We start from the raw sequence: 21,398 nt of genomic DNA, 5'->3' as shown, positions 1-21,398 counted from the left end.
CCATCTTTCTTCCTTCAAATATCTGTTGAACATTTACTTACGCCTAATACCATGCTAGGTGCTGACCATAGAATGATGAACAAGCATGGGGAGGGACAAATGATGAATGAATCAATAAATAGTTGCAACGTGGCAATTTCAACCAGTCTTTAAGCCTTGAAGAAGTTAAAACAAGATGTCCTGCAGGACTGGAGGCCGAGGTGCCCTTTAGATTTAGTGTTCAATGTGATTGGAAGGAGCAGGGGACTGACATGACCTAACACACTGATTCGAGTTATAAAAAGATCTCCTGGGCTGCCAGTGAGAGTCCCCTAGAATTGCAGCCATTCGGGCCAGGAAAACAGTGGACTAGCCAGGGTAGCAGCAGGGGAGACAATAGGCCCTAAGGTTTAATAGGAGCTGAGGCAAAGGTGCTTTCCCCTTTAAAAATCCTGGGCGCAGGGGCGGGGCAGAAGGCTGCTAGGGCCGGCCCATGGCCGAGACTGGACGCGGGAAGAGCCGCCCCTAGGATTGCGCGCGCGGCATGCGGGGGCGGGACTTGGGTGAGCCCGCATGGCTGGCTCGGGTCCCGGATGAGGAAGTGCGGGGTGGGGGGTGGTGAGGAGGAAGAAAACCATAGAGACGAAGAGGCGGTGGCGGCTGGAGCGCCCCCGGGCTCTCTCGGCTCGGTAGGCTCAGGTAGCTTTGGCGGCGGCGGGGCTGCGGCTGCAAAGGCCGGCCTGGCGGGGCGAGCGCGGGCCGCGGAGCAGGCCTCAGGGTAAGAGGCCGGGGGCGGGAAGGCTTCGGGCGCAGCCGCCCCGCCCCTCTCCATCCCGAGGGGACCCTTTACCGGGCGTTGCAGGCTGAGGGGGAGCCCGGGCTCCCCTCCCTCTTGGGGTGTCGACGGGAACGTAGGCTGCTCTGCGGGCGGCGGAACGACCTGGGGAGAGGGAGGAGACCCCGCGTCGCGAGGGGGAAACGGCTTTTCGAGTCATGGCTCCGACGGGGGAGAGATATTCCTCTTCCACCTCGATACGGCGGGGGACCCCCAACTTCTCGAGGAGGGCGACGCCCCTTGTTGTGGGCGTCCGCTCTTCCCCAGTTCCTGTGCGTTTGTCAGCCATGCGACACTCGCTCCCGGGGTGCGAGAGGGCGATTCTAAACTTATTTCAATAGGAGCAGTAGTAGGTAACCCCTCAACAAGACCTTTTCCCCCGATTTGGTCAGCGCTCTCGATGAAGAGCAAGATTCAACTTGCCTAAAAGTGTTGGGGAGGGGGGTGTCTTCCTTCCCTGTAAAAGAGAGACTTACCTTCTTTCTTTTATTTTTCACCTTTAACCCTAGATATAGAGAGGAAGACCCTGAATTTACTTTGTGGTATTAGAAGTCAGTCTCTTCCCCCCTCCCCCAATCACGTCCCCAGAGTGAGGCTCTCTTCTCTTTCCGCAAGTCTCTTGGTGTGCAATGAGCTCCTTTCCCTTGCACAGTTAAGAGCATGGCGTCTGGAATGTGGTAGTTTCAAGTCTGTCTCCCATTTTCCATCTTCGTGACCTTGCTTAGTTGTTCAACCTTCCTGAGTCTCAATTAGCCCATCTCTAATTTGGGTCCTCTTTGTAGAAAGCATGGTCTTCAGGGCTAAGGGAGAATTTGTGTAAGTGTTTAGGACATAACAAGCTTTTGGTAGACTGTTGCTGTCATTGTTGCTGCTACTGTTATTGTTGTTTTTAAAGAAAGAAAACTAATATCTTCATAGAGACCCAGATTTTTCCATGCATGCCTCCTCCCGTCCCCACCCCCACATCACAGGTGTTCAATCCATCCTTTCTCACTGGAAAGGAGACTTTTCCCCATCCTGGGGTGGAGAAAGAGGCATTTCTACTCCCTTTAGATTCTTCCATGCTCCCCAGATTAACAAAGAGGGCCTCAGAATAATCAAGAGAAAAGACTTTGTTTTTGGAAACAGGTCTGTACTCCAAGAGGGAGGGAGGACAGATACTAAAAGCCAGCTTTCCCTTTGTCCACAGAAGCTATCACTTCCTGACTGGTTAGAGATGTCCTCACCCACTCCCCCTACCTGCTGTAGTGATTTACACACCTCCCCCTCCTCAAAGAGGGAGTTCCAACTTCTTTTTTCTTTCTCTCCCAAGGAAAATAAGACTCTACCTTTGAGAGGAGGAGTCTTTCCTGCAGTGTATTTAGAGTGGCACAGATGGTTTCCTTCTCCTCATCCTTTGAAAAAGAAACGAAAATATTTTATGCAGAAAGCCTTTTGTCAGAAATCAGGAGCATTTTCGCTGTTTCACTCCCCATGTGGAGACAGAGGGATCCTTTTTCTGCATGCTAATAAAGGAAGGAAAAGGGAAACAGTGCTTGATGCTTTTGAGATTTCCTGCACACTCCCATGTTGAAGAGCTGGGCCCTGTTTAGTGTACAGACTTCACTACCCTACTTTCTGTTTGTCTAGAGATCTTGCTAAAAGATTCTTCTTTCTCTGTCCCTCAAGAAGAGGCCCCTTCTACGAATGCCCTCATGGAGGCATTGGCTACAGTGTCCGAATCTTGGAAAAGAAAGCCCCTTTCTCAAGGTGAAAGGAATGTTGTGAACTTCTGAGGGCCTGATCGATATTGTGAGTATTGTCCCTTGACATAAGTGTGGCAGCGCCCAGTGTTAACTGTTCTCATTTTGAGCAGCCCTTTTGCATTGGAATTAAAGGGAGGGGAGACCTTCAGACTGGGGATTATTGGGCACATGGTTTTCTGTTCCGCTTTTTTCTTTGTTTGATTCTTTTTTCTACGTTTTACTTACTGCTGTAAACTTTGTACTCCCAGAACTTTTGTTTTAGGGAGTGTTTGAACTACTAAACTACTAAACCACTTTGTCAGGTTTTTTATATTATAAAATGTATTCTAATGAGATTGAGAGCTGCAGTGTTAATCTTTCACTGGTAGTTTATTTTCTTTTTTTCACGTTTTTGTTATTTGGTAGGATAGGAATTAATGTTGCCACTAAGAAAAAACTTTGTGTGTGTAAACCTTGAGTGCCACAGTGGGGCTTAGTTGGAATTCTATCACCATTATTGATATCTATAGATGTACTTTGAAAAACAAAGAGAAATAGAAAAGTTATCATTTAGAGTCATGGAATTCTTACGGGTGGCAGGACCCTTTGAGGTTACTTTGTTTAACTTGTTCATTTTACATGTGAAAAACATGGAAGAAAAGTTAAGTGACATTCAAGACCATACAGGCAGCAGGATAGGGACCCTGTTTGGAGACCAGCAACTAGACTGCTTCCCAGCATTGCTGTTGCAGTTGACATGGAAAGGTTTTGAGATGATTGTTCTCAGTTCAAAAGAATTTCTTCCATTATTGGGATAACTTTACTGCATACTCCTATAAATATGGGTCTTTTTTCAGGGCTAAGTCCATTCCCTAAGCAGTCTAATTCTAATTTGTGTCATGGTAAAGATGAGAAGCCAGTAACAGCTGTTAAGAGTTTGTCAATCTAGGGACGCCTGGGTGGCTCAGTTGGTTGGACGACTGCCTTCGGCTCAGGTCATGATCCTGGAGTCCCGGGATCGAGTCCCGCATCGGGCTCCCAGCTCCATGGGGAGTCTGCTTCTCTCTCTGACCTTCTCCTCGCTCATGTTCTCTCTCACTGTCTCTCTCTAAAGAAAAAAAAAAAAATTTTTAAAAAAAAAAAAAAAAAAAAAAAAAAAAAAGAGTTTGTCAATCTATTATTTATTTTTTGCTTATACCTCAAACTAGATAATTACCCAGTGTGCTAACCCAGTAGGTTGGTTACAAGTCATTAGTAAGGATTAAGCTATAAATCCCTGCCTTCATTTTTTTTTTTTTTAATATTTTATTTATTTATTTGACAGAGAGAAATCACAAGTAGATGGAGAGGCAGGCAGAGAGAGAGAGAGGGAAGCAGGCTCTCCGCTGAGCAGAGAGCCCGATGCGGGACTCGATCCCAGGACTCTGAGATCATGACCTGAGCCGAAGGCAGCGGCTTAACCCACTGAGCCACCCAGGCGCCCCCTGCCTTCATTTTATGAGCATGTGTAACTCACTGTTTTCAAGTTTACTTAACACTTTGATGTAAAAATTTTTATGGTTGAGGCAGAGAGCTGACATTTGGAAAGATAACTGATAAAAATAAAGGGATAATACACTTACCAGTTATTCTTTTTTTTATTATTATTTTTGGGGGGGGGTGCCTGGGTGGCTCAGTGGATTAAAGCCTTTGCCTCTGGCTCAGGTCATGATCCCAGGGTCCTGGGATCGAGCCCCTCATTGGGCTCTCTGCTCAGCAGGGAGCCTGCTTCCCTCCCTCTCTCTCTGCCTGCCTCTCTGCCTACTTGTGATCTCTATCAAATAAATAAATAAAATTTTAAAAAATATTTAAAAGAATAAAAGAAAAAATATATTTTTTTTAATTTATTTGAGAGAGAGAGAGAGACACAGGCAGGGGGAGTTGGAGAGGGAGAAGCAGGCTTCCCACCTAGCAGAAAGCCCAATGCGGGACTTGATCCCAGGACCCAGGGATCATGAACTGAGCAGATGCTAAACAACTGAGCCACCCAGGCGTCCCACTTACCAGTTATTCTTTTTTTTTTTTTTTTTTAATTTCTTTTCAGCATAACAGTATTCATTGTTTTTAACCACACCCAGTGCTCCATACAATCATGCCCTCCTTAATACCCACCACCTGGCTCCCCCAACCTCCCAGCCCCCACCCCTTCAAAACCCCCAGGTTGTTTTTCAGAATCCATAGTCTCTCATGGTTCACCTCCACTTCCAGTTTCCCTCAACTCCCTTCTCCTCTCCATCTCCCCATGTCCTCCATGTTATTTGTTATGCTCCACAGATAAGTGAAACCATATACCAGTTATTCTTTATTCCTGTTTGGATCTTGGGAAACAGTGTTTAAAATGTTTTAACAAAAGTAGTACATACTTACTGTTAAAAAAAAAAAGTAAACATATAAGTTGTTGGTGATCTTCTCACCTAGGGTAATACTGTTAATATTAATTATATTCTTTCAGACAGTTTTCTTATGTGTATATTTTACCATAATAAAAGAGTTTTGATGTTTAGTTTGATCAGCTATCCCAGGCAACCTCCTTTGTAGAGTTGTTTCTCTACACCATCATCTTTAATTGTTCCGGTGTAATTAGAAATTTAGTTTTAAAGAATTTGAATGTCTTCTTAAAATTTTTTTCTGTTTCTACAGTCTGTGGCATTTTCAATATTTGATGGTACAAGCTAGTGAGCTGAGAATAATTTTAATCTGCTACTCTAGGCTTACATCTAAATATTACTTCAACTCCGAGGGTTCCAGCTGAGAGACTCCCCTGTCCTGGGTGACTCAACTGCAGATACTCTTCAGAAACTCAAGGACCCAGGATAGGGCAAGGAGAAAAGGAGAGAAGTCTATTTTGCTTCAACAGCCAATGTGCTTAGGTGATTTACAGATTGAAAATTCTTAGAATTGTATCTTTTCCAAACAGAAAATTCAAGAAGTGATAGATAGCTTTGTGGTGTTTGGCTTTTGTAAATTGGAGGTTATTTGGGAGTGACCAAAGCTTTAAAATTCTGTTTTGGCAAATGCCAGTTTATATCATAGAAGCATGTACAAGAAACATAACAGCTCTGTTTTCCTTGATGAATATTTTGAACCATTCTATGTGATTATCAATATTGCCTCTTCATGATACAGATCTGTTAGTAAATGTGTATTTGTGTATGATCCTGTGTTTGAAACAAATCTTGAATTAGGACCATGGGGATGGAAAGGAGTGGGATTTGTTAGAGAAACCATGGGAGTTGAGTTTGTGGACTACAAGTGCTAATGGAGCAACAGGTGGAAGGTCAGATACAGTTGTGTCTGGGTTCAAGTCTGACCTCTAGAATAGTGGGGGTGTTGTTACTCAGAGAGGCAATGGATTAAAAAAATAAGTATGTAAGTTTACTGAGAACATCTTACTTACCTTCATTTCTGGTTGTTGTTTGTATGTAGTGAGACCCAATTATTTATTGGGTTGAGTGGGTTCTATCTTGGAAATGTTAAGTTTGGGAGAGGTACCATCCTTATAAGTGAAACATAGGTCAGGAATTTGAGAAGACATGGGAGCTGGGGATAGGTGTTTTGTTTTTGTTTTAAATCAGCTTTCAGATATAATTTGCATATCATACAATTCAGCAGTTTAAACTGTACAATTTAGTGGTTTTTAGCATAGTCACAGAGTTGTGTAACCATCACCACAATCAATTTTATTTTTTTTATTATTTTTTTTTTTACCACAATCAATTTTAGAACATTTTTATGCCCCCCCAAAAAACTATTAGCAGTCACTCCCAGTTTTTCGAGCCCTCACTAAGGAACTGTTAATTCACTTTCTAACTCCACAGATTTGCTGACTCTGGATATTTTATATATATGAGATCTTATATGGTTCTTTTTGACTGGTGTATTTTATTTACTGTAATGTCTTCAAGGTTCATCCATATTCTATCACAAATCAGTATTCACTTCCTTCTCACAGCCAAGTGATATTCCATTGTATGGGTGTACCACATTGCTTATCCATTAATCAGTTGTTGTACATAAAAGCTGTTTCCACTTTCTGGCTATTGTGAATAGCGCTGCTGTGAACATTTGTGTACTAGTTTTTGTGCATGCGTACTTAGGAGTGGAACGTTTGGCTCATATGGTTACCTGTACTTAAAGGGAGAGTTTTGAGTCATCTACATAGCAGAAAGGCTGCAAAAAAGGTGAGGGCATCAAAAAAGTGAAGCCTGGAATGCGAGGCATATCAAGGATTAAACTTTTGAGAACACTCACACCTTAGTGGCAGTAAGAGAGAGGAGCTCTTGAGCACATGGGGGCAAGAGACCCAGGGAGCTGATCTCCATCAACAAATCTGCTCTTCTACAGTATCCTTTCCTGCACTTACTCTGCTGGTCTGTATGTGGTGTGATAACCAAAAACTGGATTGTATCTGTTGTTGGGAAAGGGAAACTGAGCCAAATGAAAATTGAGCACCTCCTCCCTTTTTTGGCATCCAATAGCAATTCTACTTTAGCCGTTAATCCCCCCCCCTCCGCCGCCTCAGTGGCCTAAAATCTAAAGTGCCTCTAAAAATATCCAGGAGCTAGAGGAGAAAGGGGAAGATTGTAGCTCCAAAAAGGATATGTTTCTGTCAGCACCATTTATTAAAATGTCTCATTTGATTCTCACCGTACTCCTGGACACAACAGTTTATCTCTCCTTGCTGCTTTTTTGGATTCATTTTTTTTCATCAGCCCTCTTGTGTTCTCTGAACTTAATGGACCAGCAGTCTGATTTCCTATAATTTCTAGTATTTAAATTAGTAGTGTCATGTCTTAACTTTTGGGGAGAAGTCCTTCAAAACAATAAGGACACCCAGTGGATGAAAGCATAGGAACGTGAGTAAGTAAATTTATCTACCACAGGTTGGAAAACCAGAAAGGCAGAATGGTGCAAAATGAAAGGATCTGTCTTTGGTCCCGACTCATCCCTCAGCTTCAGTCTTGATAGCTCAGGTCAATGGATGGGATCTTCTGTGGAAAGAGGAAAGATTTTAAACCCAGGAATATCCAAGGGGTAGGTGCTTCTTGACGGGGAGGCAGAGCAAGTGCCTTTTGTATAAGTAACATGTGTGGGCTTCCCAAGAAAATCAGGGCAGGAATAGAGACAGTGTCCAAGGAAATTGAGTTGTAAAGATTTACATGGTGTATTGGAGAGTCCTTCCTGCTCAGAAATCTGAATGTGGTCAATTGAGAGAGAGGAGGTGAGACAACTTAGTAGTCAAAACAGTTTGGTAGCCAACAATGGATTTTGCTTGTATGTAATATGTTTATTTTGGGAAGAGATGGATGTTAGAAAGTGGTAGGAGTAGAAATCTGCTGGCTTTCTGAAATACCCTTTCCTGTGTGCATTTTGGCCAAAGGGATTTGCCATCAGTAGCCTCAGGTAAATCCTTGTTATGAACTCAGTTGCCAGAGATTTCTCACGTTTTCTCTTCCTTTGTTTAGATTAGGGAAAGCATCAAGAATGAAAGCATGTAGTATCTTACTTGGTTAGCCAGTTTCCACCTTGGTCAGGTCGAAGTAAATTTTGTTGTGGAAACTGCCCATATTTGGTAGACTAAAATGAAAAAGTTACCAATCAGGAAACCTTAGGTCCAAGTGTACCATTCCCTAGCTGTGTGCGTTTGTGTGTGTGTGTGTAACTTTAGTAATTTAGTTTTATGAATTACACAAATATACGTATTTTGGCAAATAACTCTTGTTTCCACTCTCCAGTGCAAAAGGTGAAACATTTCCAACACTGTGGAAGCCTCTTGTATCTTCCCATCTCTCCTCAGATAACCCTATAATATTTTAGGCAGGTCACTTTTACCTCTTCAATGTGATGTTAGGATCTATAATGGGATGGTGATAGCTGCTCTACTTTGCTCATAGGGTTGTGAGAATCGAATTAGTTGTGCCTGTGAAGGCACTTGGAAAATTTCAAGATGCTGAATGGAAGTCAGAGAGGACTTTGCTAAAGTTCTGGTTTAGTAGTGTCTTGTGCCAGAGTGTTTGGTAAGCAATAAAGGAATGGAATTCTGTTGTCTATAAACTTTCCTTTACAGAGAATTATTCTTGAGGAAAAGTCAGTATATTAAATTCCTCAGAATCTCTCGGTATATGTTCATTCAGCAAGTATTTCCTGAGTACCTTCCATGTGCCAAGCACTTCTCCCAGGCAGTGGGGATCCTGCAATGAACACAACAGGCAAGGTTCATGCCCTGAAAACAGGTAGAAAATTATCTTTATCTTCTAACTTACATCATTTCTATCCTTGGATGCTTAAAACATGTCTTATTCTCATCCATATTGCTGTCCCTCGCTCACCCACAATTGATAATTGTTCATAAGGCAGTATTTCAGTTGAGATTAGACAGGTGTCTATTAAAGGTGTAAGCTATTTATTTTTCCACTAATTCACAGTCTTTTTAAGGAAGATGTTTTGGTGCCAGATGTTGTCAGCATTTGAGGTGGATTTTTTTTTGTCCTTATTTTAGCCACTTTTTAGCTGAAACAGCTTTCTTCTACCCTGCAAGCTTTTAAACTTTTATCCCTTCCTTTGATTTGTGTCAGGGTGAACCGTTTGATGTAAAAGACTTGACTCCATAATCTTCCATCTGCCCTAATGCTGTCATCCGGAGTAGAGACTCAGCCAGTTCCACTTGATTCCTCCATGTCTGCCGTGGTACAGGAATTATACTCTGAACTCCCTGTGAGTGTCTCCAAAGAGCTTCATGCTGACCCTGAGCCAAGTGTGATTCCAGATGTAAAACCCGGAGCCTCAAGCTCTCTTATAAGTCAGAGTAGGGCAGTGCCCTTGGAGCTGCAGAGGACTCATGCGGAAAGTTGTTGTGAAGAAACTTCTGGCACCTTGGATCATGGGGGTGAACCTGGGCGGTGTGGGCTGGTGGACTCCACAGCAGGAGGTTCTGTGGCTTCTGGGATCTTGGATAGGGAAGAGAAAATCAAGAGCATGGAGCTAAAGGTCTTCAGAGATCAAGGGGACCAGGCGGAAATTTTAAGAGACCCCTGTGAGGGAGCAAAGGAAGACCCACATCAACATTCCACAGCTGCTGAAGAAAAGATCAGCTTAAGTCAGGTAAGACATGAGATCTCAATTCAGATGAGTGTGAATGACAGCTTTCCAGAGTAACACTTCACATGGTAAAGTACAGATGCTGACAGGTAGCTTATGATTTGCTCTTGAAATATTTCCAAAAAGTTGAGTTTGATGTTAACTTTCTTTTAATGATTTTTTTAAAAACATCTGTGTCGCATCAGACACTTAAAGAGAGAAAGTGCTTATCTGATGAAAAAGTGTCACTTCTCTGAAGCAGCTACCGTATGTGGAATGTTGAGTCTTATGGTAGTCGGATACTTGTGCATCTGGTTTTAAGAAATGATGGGTACTCATTCCTTAAGTTTTGGTAGCATCATAAGTAGGATGGAGGGACATGTCACAGAAATCTCTGAGAAACTCTGTTGACCCAGGTCGGGCTTCATAGGATGAATACCCTAGAGCAGTCTCCTTATTTCAGGAGCCAGTCCTTAGCTCTGCAGGTCCAGACACTTACTTTTGTTTTTTAGTATATCAGAGATTATTATCTCCAAAGGACTGACCCATGCTAACCCATTTCATGAGAGACTAAAGTATAAATCAGAAAGCCAGTTCTTTAATTTGCGTGAAAAGTGGAATTATAACTTGGTAGGAATGGTCACACTGGCTGGTCAGTATGTCTTCTTCTTGTAGGCAAGTCTACATGGGAAATCAAATCTCTCTTTGTAATGTGAAATTAGAGTAATAAGGTTCAGGTAGGTAAAACTAATGATTAGTGAGCTGTGATAGCCTGAGGAACCCAGACTCCTAAAGGAATATATCTGCCAAGTACACTAGAAAACTTTCTCTGGGTGATGCCTCAGACCAGGGTTCAACAAACTTTTTTCTGTATAGGGCCATGTAGTAAATATTTTAGACTTTGTAGGCCATAGGGTCTCTGTCAAAATTATTCAGCTGTGCCCTTGTAGCATAAAAGCAGGCATAGACAATACATAAATGAATGAGTGTGGCAAAATATATCAGTAAACCTTTTTTTTTTTTTTTAAGATTTTATTTATTTATTTGACAGAGAGAGATCACAAGCAGGCAGAGAGGCAGGCAGAGAGAGAGAGAGAGGGAAGCAGGCTCCCTGCCGAGCAGAGAGCCTGATGTGGGACTTGATCCCAGGACCCCGAGATCATGACCTGAGCCAGAGGCAGCGGCTTAACCCACTGAGCCACCCAGGCGCCCCTCAGTAAACCTTTTTTACAAACAGGTGCTGGCCCGTAGGGTATAGTTTGTCAGCCCCCACCCTAAACCTACAAATAAATTCATACTGCCTGGGCTTTCTGGGCTAAGTTCCATTTCCCATCTTATAGATCTGTCATTTGTTTACACAGGTTACAGGGCAAAATTGATTGTTAATAGTCTCCATACATTGACCATAGTTAGGAATAGCTTTAGATAACAACAATTAAGTAATGTATCTGATTTTATGTTATGATAAGCTACCTTTAAAAATATAAGTGAGGTAACAGATTCAGGATCTGAAAGTTTCTTAACTTCTTGATATGGTGGGCTCAGTCTAACAATATGAAATTTTTCTGTAATTTGGTGACGTTTTCATGTGGTATTTGGTATAAAATAAAAGTACATATGCATAAATTATGAAGTACGTAATGAATAAGTACATACACTCACATATATATGCCTCCCAACCTAAGATCTAGAAAATTATTGTCCCTTTCTTCCTCCCAGCTCTACCAGAGATAAATACTATTTTGAATTGTGTAAAGCAAAATTAAATTTAATAGATATAAATGTGAGACTTTTTTACTTCGTTCCAAAAACTGCGTAAGTGGAAAAAAAGAGAAAAAAGCAGAAATACTTTTGGAAAAACAAAAGACCTATAGGCTTTAGCTACTCAATTAGAATTGGCTTTTTGGGATAGCCATCAAGAAAAGCCAATTTGCTCTTAAATGTCCATGAACAGAAGTGTTAGTTGTTAGTTGTTAGTGTTAGTTGAACTGAGAACTAGCAATTATAGTCTGTTGTGTGTTGGTTAATCTATAGTTAGAATATCACACTCACAGTCCCCTCTTCCCACTCCAGCACTCAGATGAGCTCAAGATGCCCCTGGAGTGAGAAGGACAGAGGGAAAGCGAAGAATGTGTCAGTGTTGGGGTCACTGGCCAAACTGGATCCTGTCCTCTCCCCATGCTGAGCCTGGTGTCACATGTATCATGTGTAGGAAGAATATAGAAAACCAGAAACGCATTCATGATAAAGAGTTCACACTAATGACAAAACCTGAAAATAGGGGCACCTGGGTGGCTCAGTGGGTTAAAGCCTCTGCCTTCGGTTCAGGTCATGATCCCAGAGTCCTGGGATCGAGCCCCGCATTGGGCTCTCTGCTCAGCAGGGAGCCTGCTTCCTCCTCTCTCTCTGCCTGCTTCTCTGCCTACTTGTGATCTCTCTCTGTCAAATAAATAAATAAAATCTTAAAAAAAAAAATAAAAGAATTTGCAAAGCTGGGACGCCTGGGTGGCTGAGTTGGTTGAGCAGCTGCCTTCGGCTCAGGTCGTGATCCCGGCGTCCTGGGATCGAGTCCCACGTCGGGCTCCTTGCTCTGCAGGGAGCCTGCTTCTCCCTCTGCCTGCCTCTCTCTCTGCCTGCGCTCACTCTCTCTGACAAATAAATAAATTTTAAAAAATCTTTAAAAAAAAAAAGGAATTTGCAAAGCTGTCAAGTAGAAATGGTTCTGTTGGGCACAGTTAGGCTCTGTAGAAGACAGTGGTAGCTCATTCTTAGGTCACAGGACCCTTTGAAAATCTGAATGAATGCTGCATATCTTTCATTAAAGTAGACTACTGTTTCAGAAGGTTTGCAGAGCCCAGACATCTTTGACATCAAGATTTCTTTTTTTTTTAATATATTTTATTTATTTATTTGACAGAGAGCACAAGTAGGTGGAGAGGCAGGCAGAGAGAGAGGAGGAAGCAGGCTCCCTGCTGAGCAGAGAGCCCGATTCGGGGCTCTATCCCAGGACGCTGGGATCATGACCAGAGCCGAAAGCAGAAAGGCCTTAACCCACTGAGCCACCCAGGCGCCGCAAGATAATTCTTGCTAGATTGGCAAAACACCACAAACAGACAAAACACAACTGATGAATTAGGAAAACATTTTGTGGTATATATCACAGATAAGGATTTATCTCTCTAATATATAAAGAACTCTCTCTTTTTTAAAAAATATTTTATATGAGAGAGACAGTGCATAAGCAAGAGGCGGGGCAGGAGAGAAGAATATGCAGGCTCCCTGCTGAGCATGGAGCCCATAGTAGGGCTCCATCCCAGGTCCTACTATCATGACCTGAGCCAAAGGCAGATTTTTTTTTTTTTTCCATTTTTTTTTTTTTTTTTTTTTTTTTTTTTTTTTTTATAAACATATATTTTTATCCCCAGGGGTACAGGTCTGTGAATCACCAGGTTTACACACTTCACAGCACTCACCAAATCACATACCCTCCCCAATGTCCATAATCCCACCCCCTTCTCCCAAACCCCCTCCCCCCGGCAACCCTCAGTTTGTTGTGAGATTAAGAGTCACTTATGGTTTGTCAAAGGCAGATTTTTAACTGACTGAGCCACCCAGGCATCCCATAAAGAACTCTCTTTTTTTTTTTTTTTTTTTTTTTTTTTAGATTTTATTTATTTGACAGAGAGAAATCACAAGTAGACGGAGAGGCAGGCAGAGAGAGAGGGAAGCAGGCTCCCCGCTGAGCAGAGAACCTGATGGGGGACTCGATCCCAGGACCCTGGGATCATGTCCTGAGCCGAAGGCAGCGGCTTAACCCACTTAGCCACCCAGGCGCCCCAGAACTCTCTTTTTTTTTAAAGTATTTTATTTATTTGACAGACAGAAATCACAAGCAGGCAGAGAGAGTAGGAAGCAGGCTTCCCCTGAGCAGAGAGCCTGAGATGGGGCTCAATCCCAGGATCCCGAGATCATGACCTGAGCCGACGGCAGAGGCTTTAACCCACTGAGCCACCCAGGGGCCCTTAAAGATTTTTTTAAGTTGAGGTTCAATCAAGAGTCATGCTCTACTGACCAAGCCAACTACGCACCCCACTACTATATAAAGAACTCTTAGATTGAGGAATGGAAAACCCAATAGAGAAATGAAGGAAAGACTTGAATAGATGATTAGTGTGTGTGTGTGTGTGTTCGTGTGTGTGTTCTTAAACACGTGAAGAGATGGTCGACCTCAGTTATAATTAGAGACATGTAATTTTAAATGGTTGAAATACCACTTTTTTACCTGTAAGACTGGAGAAAATGAAAAATGATGGCAACATGTTGTTTGGCAAGGCTATGGGAAAGTGTTCTCACCCGTTGCTGGTGGGAATGCATACTGATACAACCTTTCAGCAAAGGCATTTGGCTGCACCTAACTAGAAAGCACATACTCTGACCTGTTGACCTAGCACTCTCATTTCTAGGAATTTACCCTGAATATACACTCCCAAATTATGGAAATACATATACCCAAAGTTACTATTTGCAGCATTGCAAAATGTTAGAAGCAACCTAAATGTCCACATATAGGACAAAGTTTGATTAAACCATAGTATGTATATGGTACATTTATACATGGAGCACTATGCATCTATAATAAAGAATCAAGGAGGATCTCCGTGTACTGATAGGGATTTCCAGAAGTACCGTGGCTCCCCAAGACCACCTCCAGGTTTCAGTATTCACTGGAACTCACAGGACTCAGTATACGGTCATATTTGTAGCTAAGTTTAATTATAACAAAGAATATTAGCCAGTCAGCAAAGGGGGGGAAGCATGGTACAAAGTCCAGAAGATATCAGGTGGTAGCTTCCAAGAGTCCTCTCCCGCTGTAGTCACACACACACAAACACATATACACAGCCTTCTCCAGGAACAAACTGTGACAACACATGTGTAATGTTTACCATGGAAACGTTTTTAGAGCCCAGGGTTTTTACTGGGGCTGGTCATGTGGGCATCCTCTGGCTGGCACATACCAAAATTCCAGACTTCCAGAAGGAAAGCAGATGTTCAGCATAAACCCCATTGTCATATAGGTGCACCGAGCCACTCTTCCCACTAGGGAATGTTGGAAACTCTCCCCAAATCTAAGTTCCCAGATGAGCCAAGGCCACCCTTGCAAGCAAGGCCTTTCTAAGGATAACAGGCCTACTATGTTAACTCTCTTCTGCAAACTAGGATATACTGGTAAAGGAAAAGAGCAAAGGGCAAGTAAATAATTGTTTGTATCCTCGCTTTCATTCAAGAAATAAGGGGAGATGAGTACGTACAGGTATCTACTGGTTTGTATAAAACACACACATGTACATGCAGGAAGAATAAAGTAGAAATGAATGGGTTTGGCTACTTAAAAGAAGCCAGTGGGAGCAGGGTAGAGAGTGTAGGAATAGGACAGAAGGAACAAGAGGAAGTGACACTTCTCTGAGTACATCTTTTTGTATAATTTTGAGTCTGTTCTTAAAAAATAACTAATTAAGGTGCCTGGGTGGCTCAGTGGATTAAGCCGCTGCCTTCAGCTCAGGTCATGATCTCAGGGTCCTGGGATCGAGTCCCGCATCGGGCTCTCTGCTCAGCAGGGAGCCTGCTTCCTCCTCTCTCTCTCTGCCTGCCTCTCTGCCTACTTGTGATCTCTCTCTGTCAAATAAATAAATAAATTCTTAAAAAAAAATTAAAAAAAAAAAACTAATTAGACAACCTGGGTGTGAGGGGAACCCAGAATTGAATAAAAACTCTTAACAAATAACTCTTAACTGTATTACCCACATTAAGGGAGGTGGATGAAAAAGAAAAGTAACCCGAGTACCTTTGGGAAACAGTATTTTAACTGTACTTTTAAATCTAAATCCAATAAGGCTTTTTTTTTTTTTTTCCTAAGAGTGAGAGAACAAGCAGGCGGGCATGTGGGGAGGGCGGGCAGAGCTAAAGGGAGAGAGAATCTTAAGCAGGCTTCATGGGGCGCCTGGGTGGCTCAGTGGGTTAAGCCACTGCCTTCAGCTCAGGTCATGATCAGGGTCCTGGGATCGAGCCCCGCATCGGGCTCCTTGCTCAGAGGGGAGCCGGCTTCTCTCTCTGCCTCTGCCTGCCTCTCTGCCTGCTTGTGATCTCTCTCTCTCTCTCTCTGTCAAATAAATAAATAAAACTTTAAAAAAAATTTATTTTTTATTAAGCATGCTTCATGCCCAGCGCAGAGCCCAATTTGGGGCTCAATGACCTGAGATCATGACCTGAGACAAATTCAGGAGTCCGACACTTAACCAATTGAGTCACCAAGTAGCCCTCATTTTAGTAATTTGTTTTTCACACGGGTGAGGCTTAGCAGTTCCTGAACTGCTATAGTTATGTTCAGGGATTGAGCAAATAGGTAAATATTGTGAATAATGAGAGTGAACCAGGTTTCTCACTAACAAAATGAAATTATAGATGGGGGTGGGTTGAGGGCTAGAATGAATCCTATGGTGTGAAACTAGAATTGGAGCTATCAGTATGAACTTCCGGTTTTTAATATATGTAGATAGATAAAGAAATGTACTTATATATATGGGTATGTGAGGTAGGATCTAGATCTAGTGACACCTCATAGCAGTGAGCACCCAGTTCTTGGTTCCTAAGTAACATTTTCCAATTAAAGGAACCAGGACTTTTTGGGGAAATGTTTTAGAGGCTGGCACAGGGGAAAATACAAGATGAGCTAAGAACGATTTATGGTTAATTGCTTAGAAAATTAGGAGACATAACAGAAGGACCCAGGAGCCAACTTGAAAGAACTCCCAGTGGCTAAGACTGGGACAATTTGAGCTTAAATAATGATGATAATGAATTATAACCCAGAGAATAAAGCAAGTATCATGAGCCCATGTTGATATAAAATAATTGAATAAATAACTTGGAAAAGGAAAGCTCTTAAAGAATTCTAATTCGTAAATACAAAAGGAATCATGGAAATAAATCTCCATTGGGCAACCATCACAGTAATAGTCATCTCAAGCAAGAATCCTCAATGGGTAGTGGCTAGAAGTTTAAATGAGAAACAAGTATTTACATTGTCTCCAGATACCTCCCCCATAAGATACTTAGTAATTTTATAGTAACAGAATCATTACAAGGTATACAAAGGAGAAAATAATCACAGTGGAGAAACCTGACAGACACCACCTGAACCAAGTGTTGGAAGTTTGGCTCCAGAGGTTTGAGAACACCCCCCTCCAAAGCTATGTTCCTCTTGAGAGAATCCACCAAGAACCAGCATCACTTCTGTGAGATTCCTGCCTCCAAAATACATAACCAGAATCTACTGATGAAACATCAAACCCAAATCAAGGGACTTTCTTTTCAAATTTGTCAAAGTCACAAAGATGAATATCTAAAGAACTATCTCAGTTTAAGGGAGAACTTAAGGAGACATGATAACTAAAGGTATCATGAGAGCCTGGATTGGATCCAGGTCCTGAAAAAGGACTTGGGAAGCCATTAATAAGATTTGAGTAAATTCTGTAAATATTATAATAATAGTAGTTTACTGGCCTTAATAACTGTATGGTGGTTATGTGTAAGATAGTAGCATTAAGGAAAGCTGGATGAAGATTACAGAAAATTTTTTGAACAGTATTTGCCAACTTTTTAAATTTTTTTTACACATCTGAGGGAAAATACCTCTGAATTATTAAAAAAACATTTAACATTTTTAAATATAATAATAGTAAAAACAACCAAAAAAAATAACTCTTCTTGTTTAAAGGAAACAGAATTTAAATCAATAGAAAAGGTACTTTTTCACATCTAGGCCAGTTTAGAAATAGGTTATGTTGTGTGGGGAAGTCCTGTTTATGAAGAGACAGAATGACTGAATGTCAGGAATATAGCAGAGGGGATCTAGTTTGGACAGGCAACCTGAGAGCTGTTCTTTTCCCATCCCAAGGGTCTGTGATTTATTTCTAATAGCCTTCAGCAGCATTCCACAAAGTTCTTTTCCTTCGGCTGTTCTTCATCTCATACCAGCAAAGAGGCCCAGCTGGGCACTGCCACAGGTTTGTAGCACAGTGAATACTCAAAGATTACCTCTTACCCACTGCTCTCTCTTCCCTTTGGACCAAAATCCATCACGTCGGGAAAAGTAGTGGCTTCAGCCACCTAGGCTTCCAGGGCATACATTGTATAAATCAAATGAATTTAACAGTCCAGTTTGCTTGGTGAACTTCCCAGTTCAAGGAGAAGGACAGCACTCATTTTTATAATTAGAAGTTTGCACTGGTTTTAATTCACTTGTTTAATTCATTGACTTGTTTAATCGCATTTAAAGTTGTTACAGGTTTTTGTTGTTAAAAGAAAAAACAATATGTTATTTTATGAAGTGGGATATTTTTAAATGTTGGTGTTAACTTTTTTTTGCCTTTTTTAAATTGTGATAAATGCACATAACATAAAATTTACCATTTTAATCATTTGTGCATGTACAGTTCAGTGGCATTAAGCACATTAACACTGTTATATAAACATCAACACCATCCATCTCCAGAACTGTTTTCATCTTCCCAAGCTGGAACTCTACCCATTAAATGCTAACTCCCCATTAGACTCTCCCTTCAATCCTGGCTACCATCATTCTCCTTTCTGTCTATGAATCTGTCTACTTTAGGGACCTCATCTAAGTGGAATTATACATTCTTTGTCCTTCTGTGACTGCACTTAACATTTTTTTTTTAAGATCCACTTAAAAAAATTAAAATATTCTAACCATGAAATACTTCAGTCATTCAAATGCTTCAGTCATGTAAAGGGAAACCAACAAAAAATAATTCTTTCCTGACTTAGGATTGTGTCAAAAAGGCATAAAAGCTTACAACTAATAATTTGATGTTTTGATCAGGAAACCACTTTGTTATTGAGGAGGAGAGAAGAAAAACAAAAAGGAAGGAGGGGAAAGTATCAGAACAGACTCAGTGGCAGGGACAGCTGCAAGAGCCAGACTGAATGGTCAAAGAGAGAATTCAGTTCAGAACTCAGTTGTAGGACAAAGGTCAGCAAATCGGGTGCATAGCGAGGATGTGGACAATGTTAGTGTTATTTAAGAGTAGATAGAGATGAGAATGTGATACTCCATGTAGATGATTTTAACCTTGAAAACTCTTTATTCAGTGTGTGGTTGGTCCCTCCGCCCCCAACATATGCTTGTTCTTTGTTTTTCCTGGTGCTTAGATATTAGCTGTAGGGTGTTTAAGGTTTTTTGGTTTTTTGTTGTTGTTGTTTTTTTTAAGATTTTATTTATTTGACAGAGAGAGAGAGAAGGAACACAAGCTGGGGGAGTGGGAGAGGGAGAAGCAGGCTTCCTGTCAAGCAGGGAGCCTGATGCGGGACTGTATCCCAGGATCACGACGCCAGCTGAAGGCAGACAGTTAATGACTGAGCCACCCAGGTGCCCCGGGTGTTTAAGTTTTTATGTATTTTACTTTTTTTTTCCTCTCATAGTGGTTGAGGTGCCTGGGTTGAATATGTTACAAAAGCTTTAGTTCCAGGATATGATACTTCATTTGTGCTCAACACGGACATAGAAAAAAGTTCTGATCATCTGTTATCTGTACACATGAAGAGTCATTATACACTTTTGACAGATATATTTGAAGCTATCTGGACAGGGGACATCAAATAAGGATGCACAATGGCTGTTGATCACTTGAACCATGTTATGCTGTTGGAGAAACTTTTTTTTTTTTAAAGATTTTATTTATATATTTGACAGAGAGATCACAAGCAGGCAGAGAGGCAGGCAGAGAGAGAGGGGGAAGCAGGCTTTCCACTGAGCAGAGAGCCCAATGCGGGGCTTGATCCCAGACCCCCGGGATCATGTCCCAAGCCGAAGGCAGAGTCTTAACCCACTGAGCCATCCAGGCACCCCAAGAAACTTGTTTTTTAATGCCATGTTCATCAGACCCAAACTTGTGCAATTTGTGTGACTTCACTTAAATGAAAGCCCACTGAAGTAAATGCCCATTAATCTTATTTACATCTTACTCTAAGAGTCTGTGATCCTATGCGAAATTTGCGGTTGAGTGTAGGAGCTTGCTATTTGCTTGAAAGGATATCTTGGTGGAAAGAATTCACTTTTGGTGATTTAAAGGTGGAAAAAGGAGGCAAGAATCAATGAAACAAGATGGAATTGGGAGGGAGACAAACCATAAGTGACTCTTAATCTCACAAAACAAACTGAGGGTTGCTCGGGGGAGGGGGGTTGGGAGAAGGGAGTGGGATTATGGACATTGGGGAGGGTATGTGCTTTGGTGACTGCTGTAAAGTGTGTAAACCTGGTGATTCACAGACCTGTACCCCTGGGGATAAAAATATATGTTTATAAAAAATAAAAATAATAATAATTTTTAAAAAAAGGTGGAAAAAGTCTGAACTTCATGCTGTTACTAGTAAAGCTGGTGGCCATAACCTGTTCTCCAGGTCTGCCAGGGCACTCTTGTCCCCACAGTGATGGTTTGCCCTCTGATATCTTATGATGTTAAAAGTGACAGAAAATTGCCCTAAGCACAAAGGGCATATTGCTGAGACTAAGATAGAACTTTCTCCTAATTATTAGAAGAGTTCTCAGATAATTATTGGGAGATGGGATTATTATCAAATGCCTCTCCCAGCTAAGGTGATCAGTGCCTTATTTAAAGTCACCAGTTGTTTCCCTGAATTGAAATACGTGAAGGAAAATTCCTTTTTAAGCTCAGTAAGGATGATTTACAGTTACTGTTCAACAGCTGTTCCTTTCTAAATATGCAAGAGACAGGAAACTCAAAGATCCACTTAGAGATACAAAAGTTTCTTTTATTTTCAAAGTATTCTTCACTATGAACATAATCATGGCTGTTTCCACAAAGGTTAGGTAGTAGGAAGAATCTCATTTGCTCCATATTGTTGCCCTGTCATTGCACACTTCAGTGTACAGACAGTCCCATCTGAAGATGGTGTGGTCACTGACCATCCTTACTCATCTAGCTCTGCCTTCAGCTCAGGAAGCTCAGGTTTAGAAGAGTTGAGTGGAGTCTGGTTACAAGCGGGGCTCACAGCTCAGAGATAAATTAGGCCCTGAAGAGCTTGTAACTTACCACGTGTAAAAAGCTGAAGAATCTGATTTATATTTATTTTCTTCTTTGAAACATTTGTGTTCTCCTACTCTAAACTAGTCTCACAGGAATGAATCAGAGAATTGCATCCTTTCCAGGACATAACAACTTTTAATGGGAAATAAGATCACAGATGAGCAGTAAGAATGGTTTTTCAAGACCTTTCTAAAATCTGCCACAACTTTGAAGTATCAAAAGTTGATTTTGATTCTAAGCATTTGGCAAGAGCCTGGTATATTGGATATGCAAGGCAAAGAATGTTTACTGTCGATTTGAAAAATGAATTGGTAATGTACTGTGGCAATTCTTACTCTATACAGCTAACAGCATATTATAAGCTATAGCAGAGGGAAGGAACCATGTGAACTTTCATCTTGGAAGTTGATTCATTCAAAACAGATTTTGCAGAATCTAGGTGGAAGAGAAAATGTTTAGACTCCACCTCTAAAAATCCTGAAAGTTAGAACATTTAGCCTATAAAATATTATAGGAAAAGGAATTGATAAATTTCTGCAAGTGTTTATTTTATGACTAGCTGACCGTGATGGGGTTGGGAGAATGACAGGATCATTATGCTCTATGTGTCCTGCT

The 21,398-nt window shown here is 41.5% G+C and overlaps 1 protein-coding gene across 7 annotated transcripts in view; it reads left to right on the top strand.

Moving 5' to 3' along the window:
• The first annotated feature begins 578 nt into the window (after positions 1-578).
• PRR14L (proline rich 14 like) overlaps positions 579-21,398 on the top strand; it is a 60,725-nt gene continuing 39,905 nt past the window's right edge. For 2 of the 7 annotated variants that reach the window (XM_059408897.1, XM_059408895.1), the window contains exons 1-3: positions 582-757; positions 2,483-2,605; positions 9,153-9,678. In XM_059408897.1, coding sequence (XP_059264880.1) covers positions 9,205-9,678 — 474 coding nt within the window. In that variant the 5' untranslated portion in view covers positions 582-757; positions 2,483-2,605; positions 9,153-9,204. Of the gene's footprint in view, positions 758-2,482; positions 2,606-9,152; positions 9,679-21,398 lie in introns of all 7 variants that reach the window. The other 5 variants (XM_059408901.1, XM_059408899.1, XM_059408898.1 and 2 more) reach the window with 4 other exon arrangements.

Source organism: Mustela nigripes, chromosome 8, assembly GCF_022355385.1.
Source record: "Mustela nigripes isolate SB6536 chromosome 8, MUSNIG.SB6536, whole genome shotgun sequence".
In the NCBI taxonomy this organism is placed as follows: Eukaryota; Metazoa; Chordata; class Mammalia; order Carnivora; family Mustelidae; genus Mustela; species Mustela nigripes.
The sequence above is the reverse complement of the archived record's forward strand: the minus strand, read 5'-3'. Positions and strand labels throughout refer to the sequence as shown.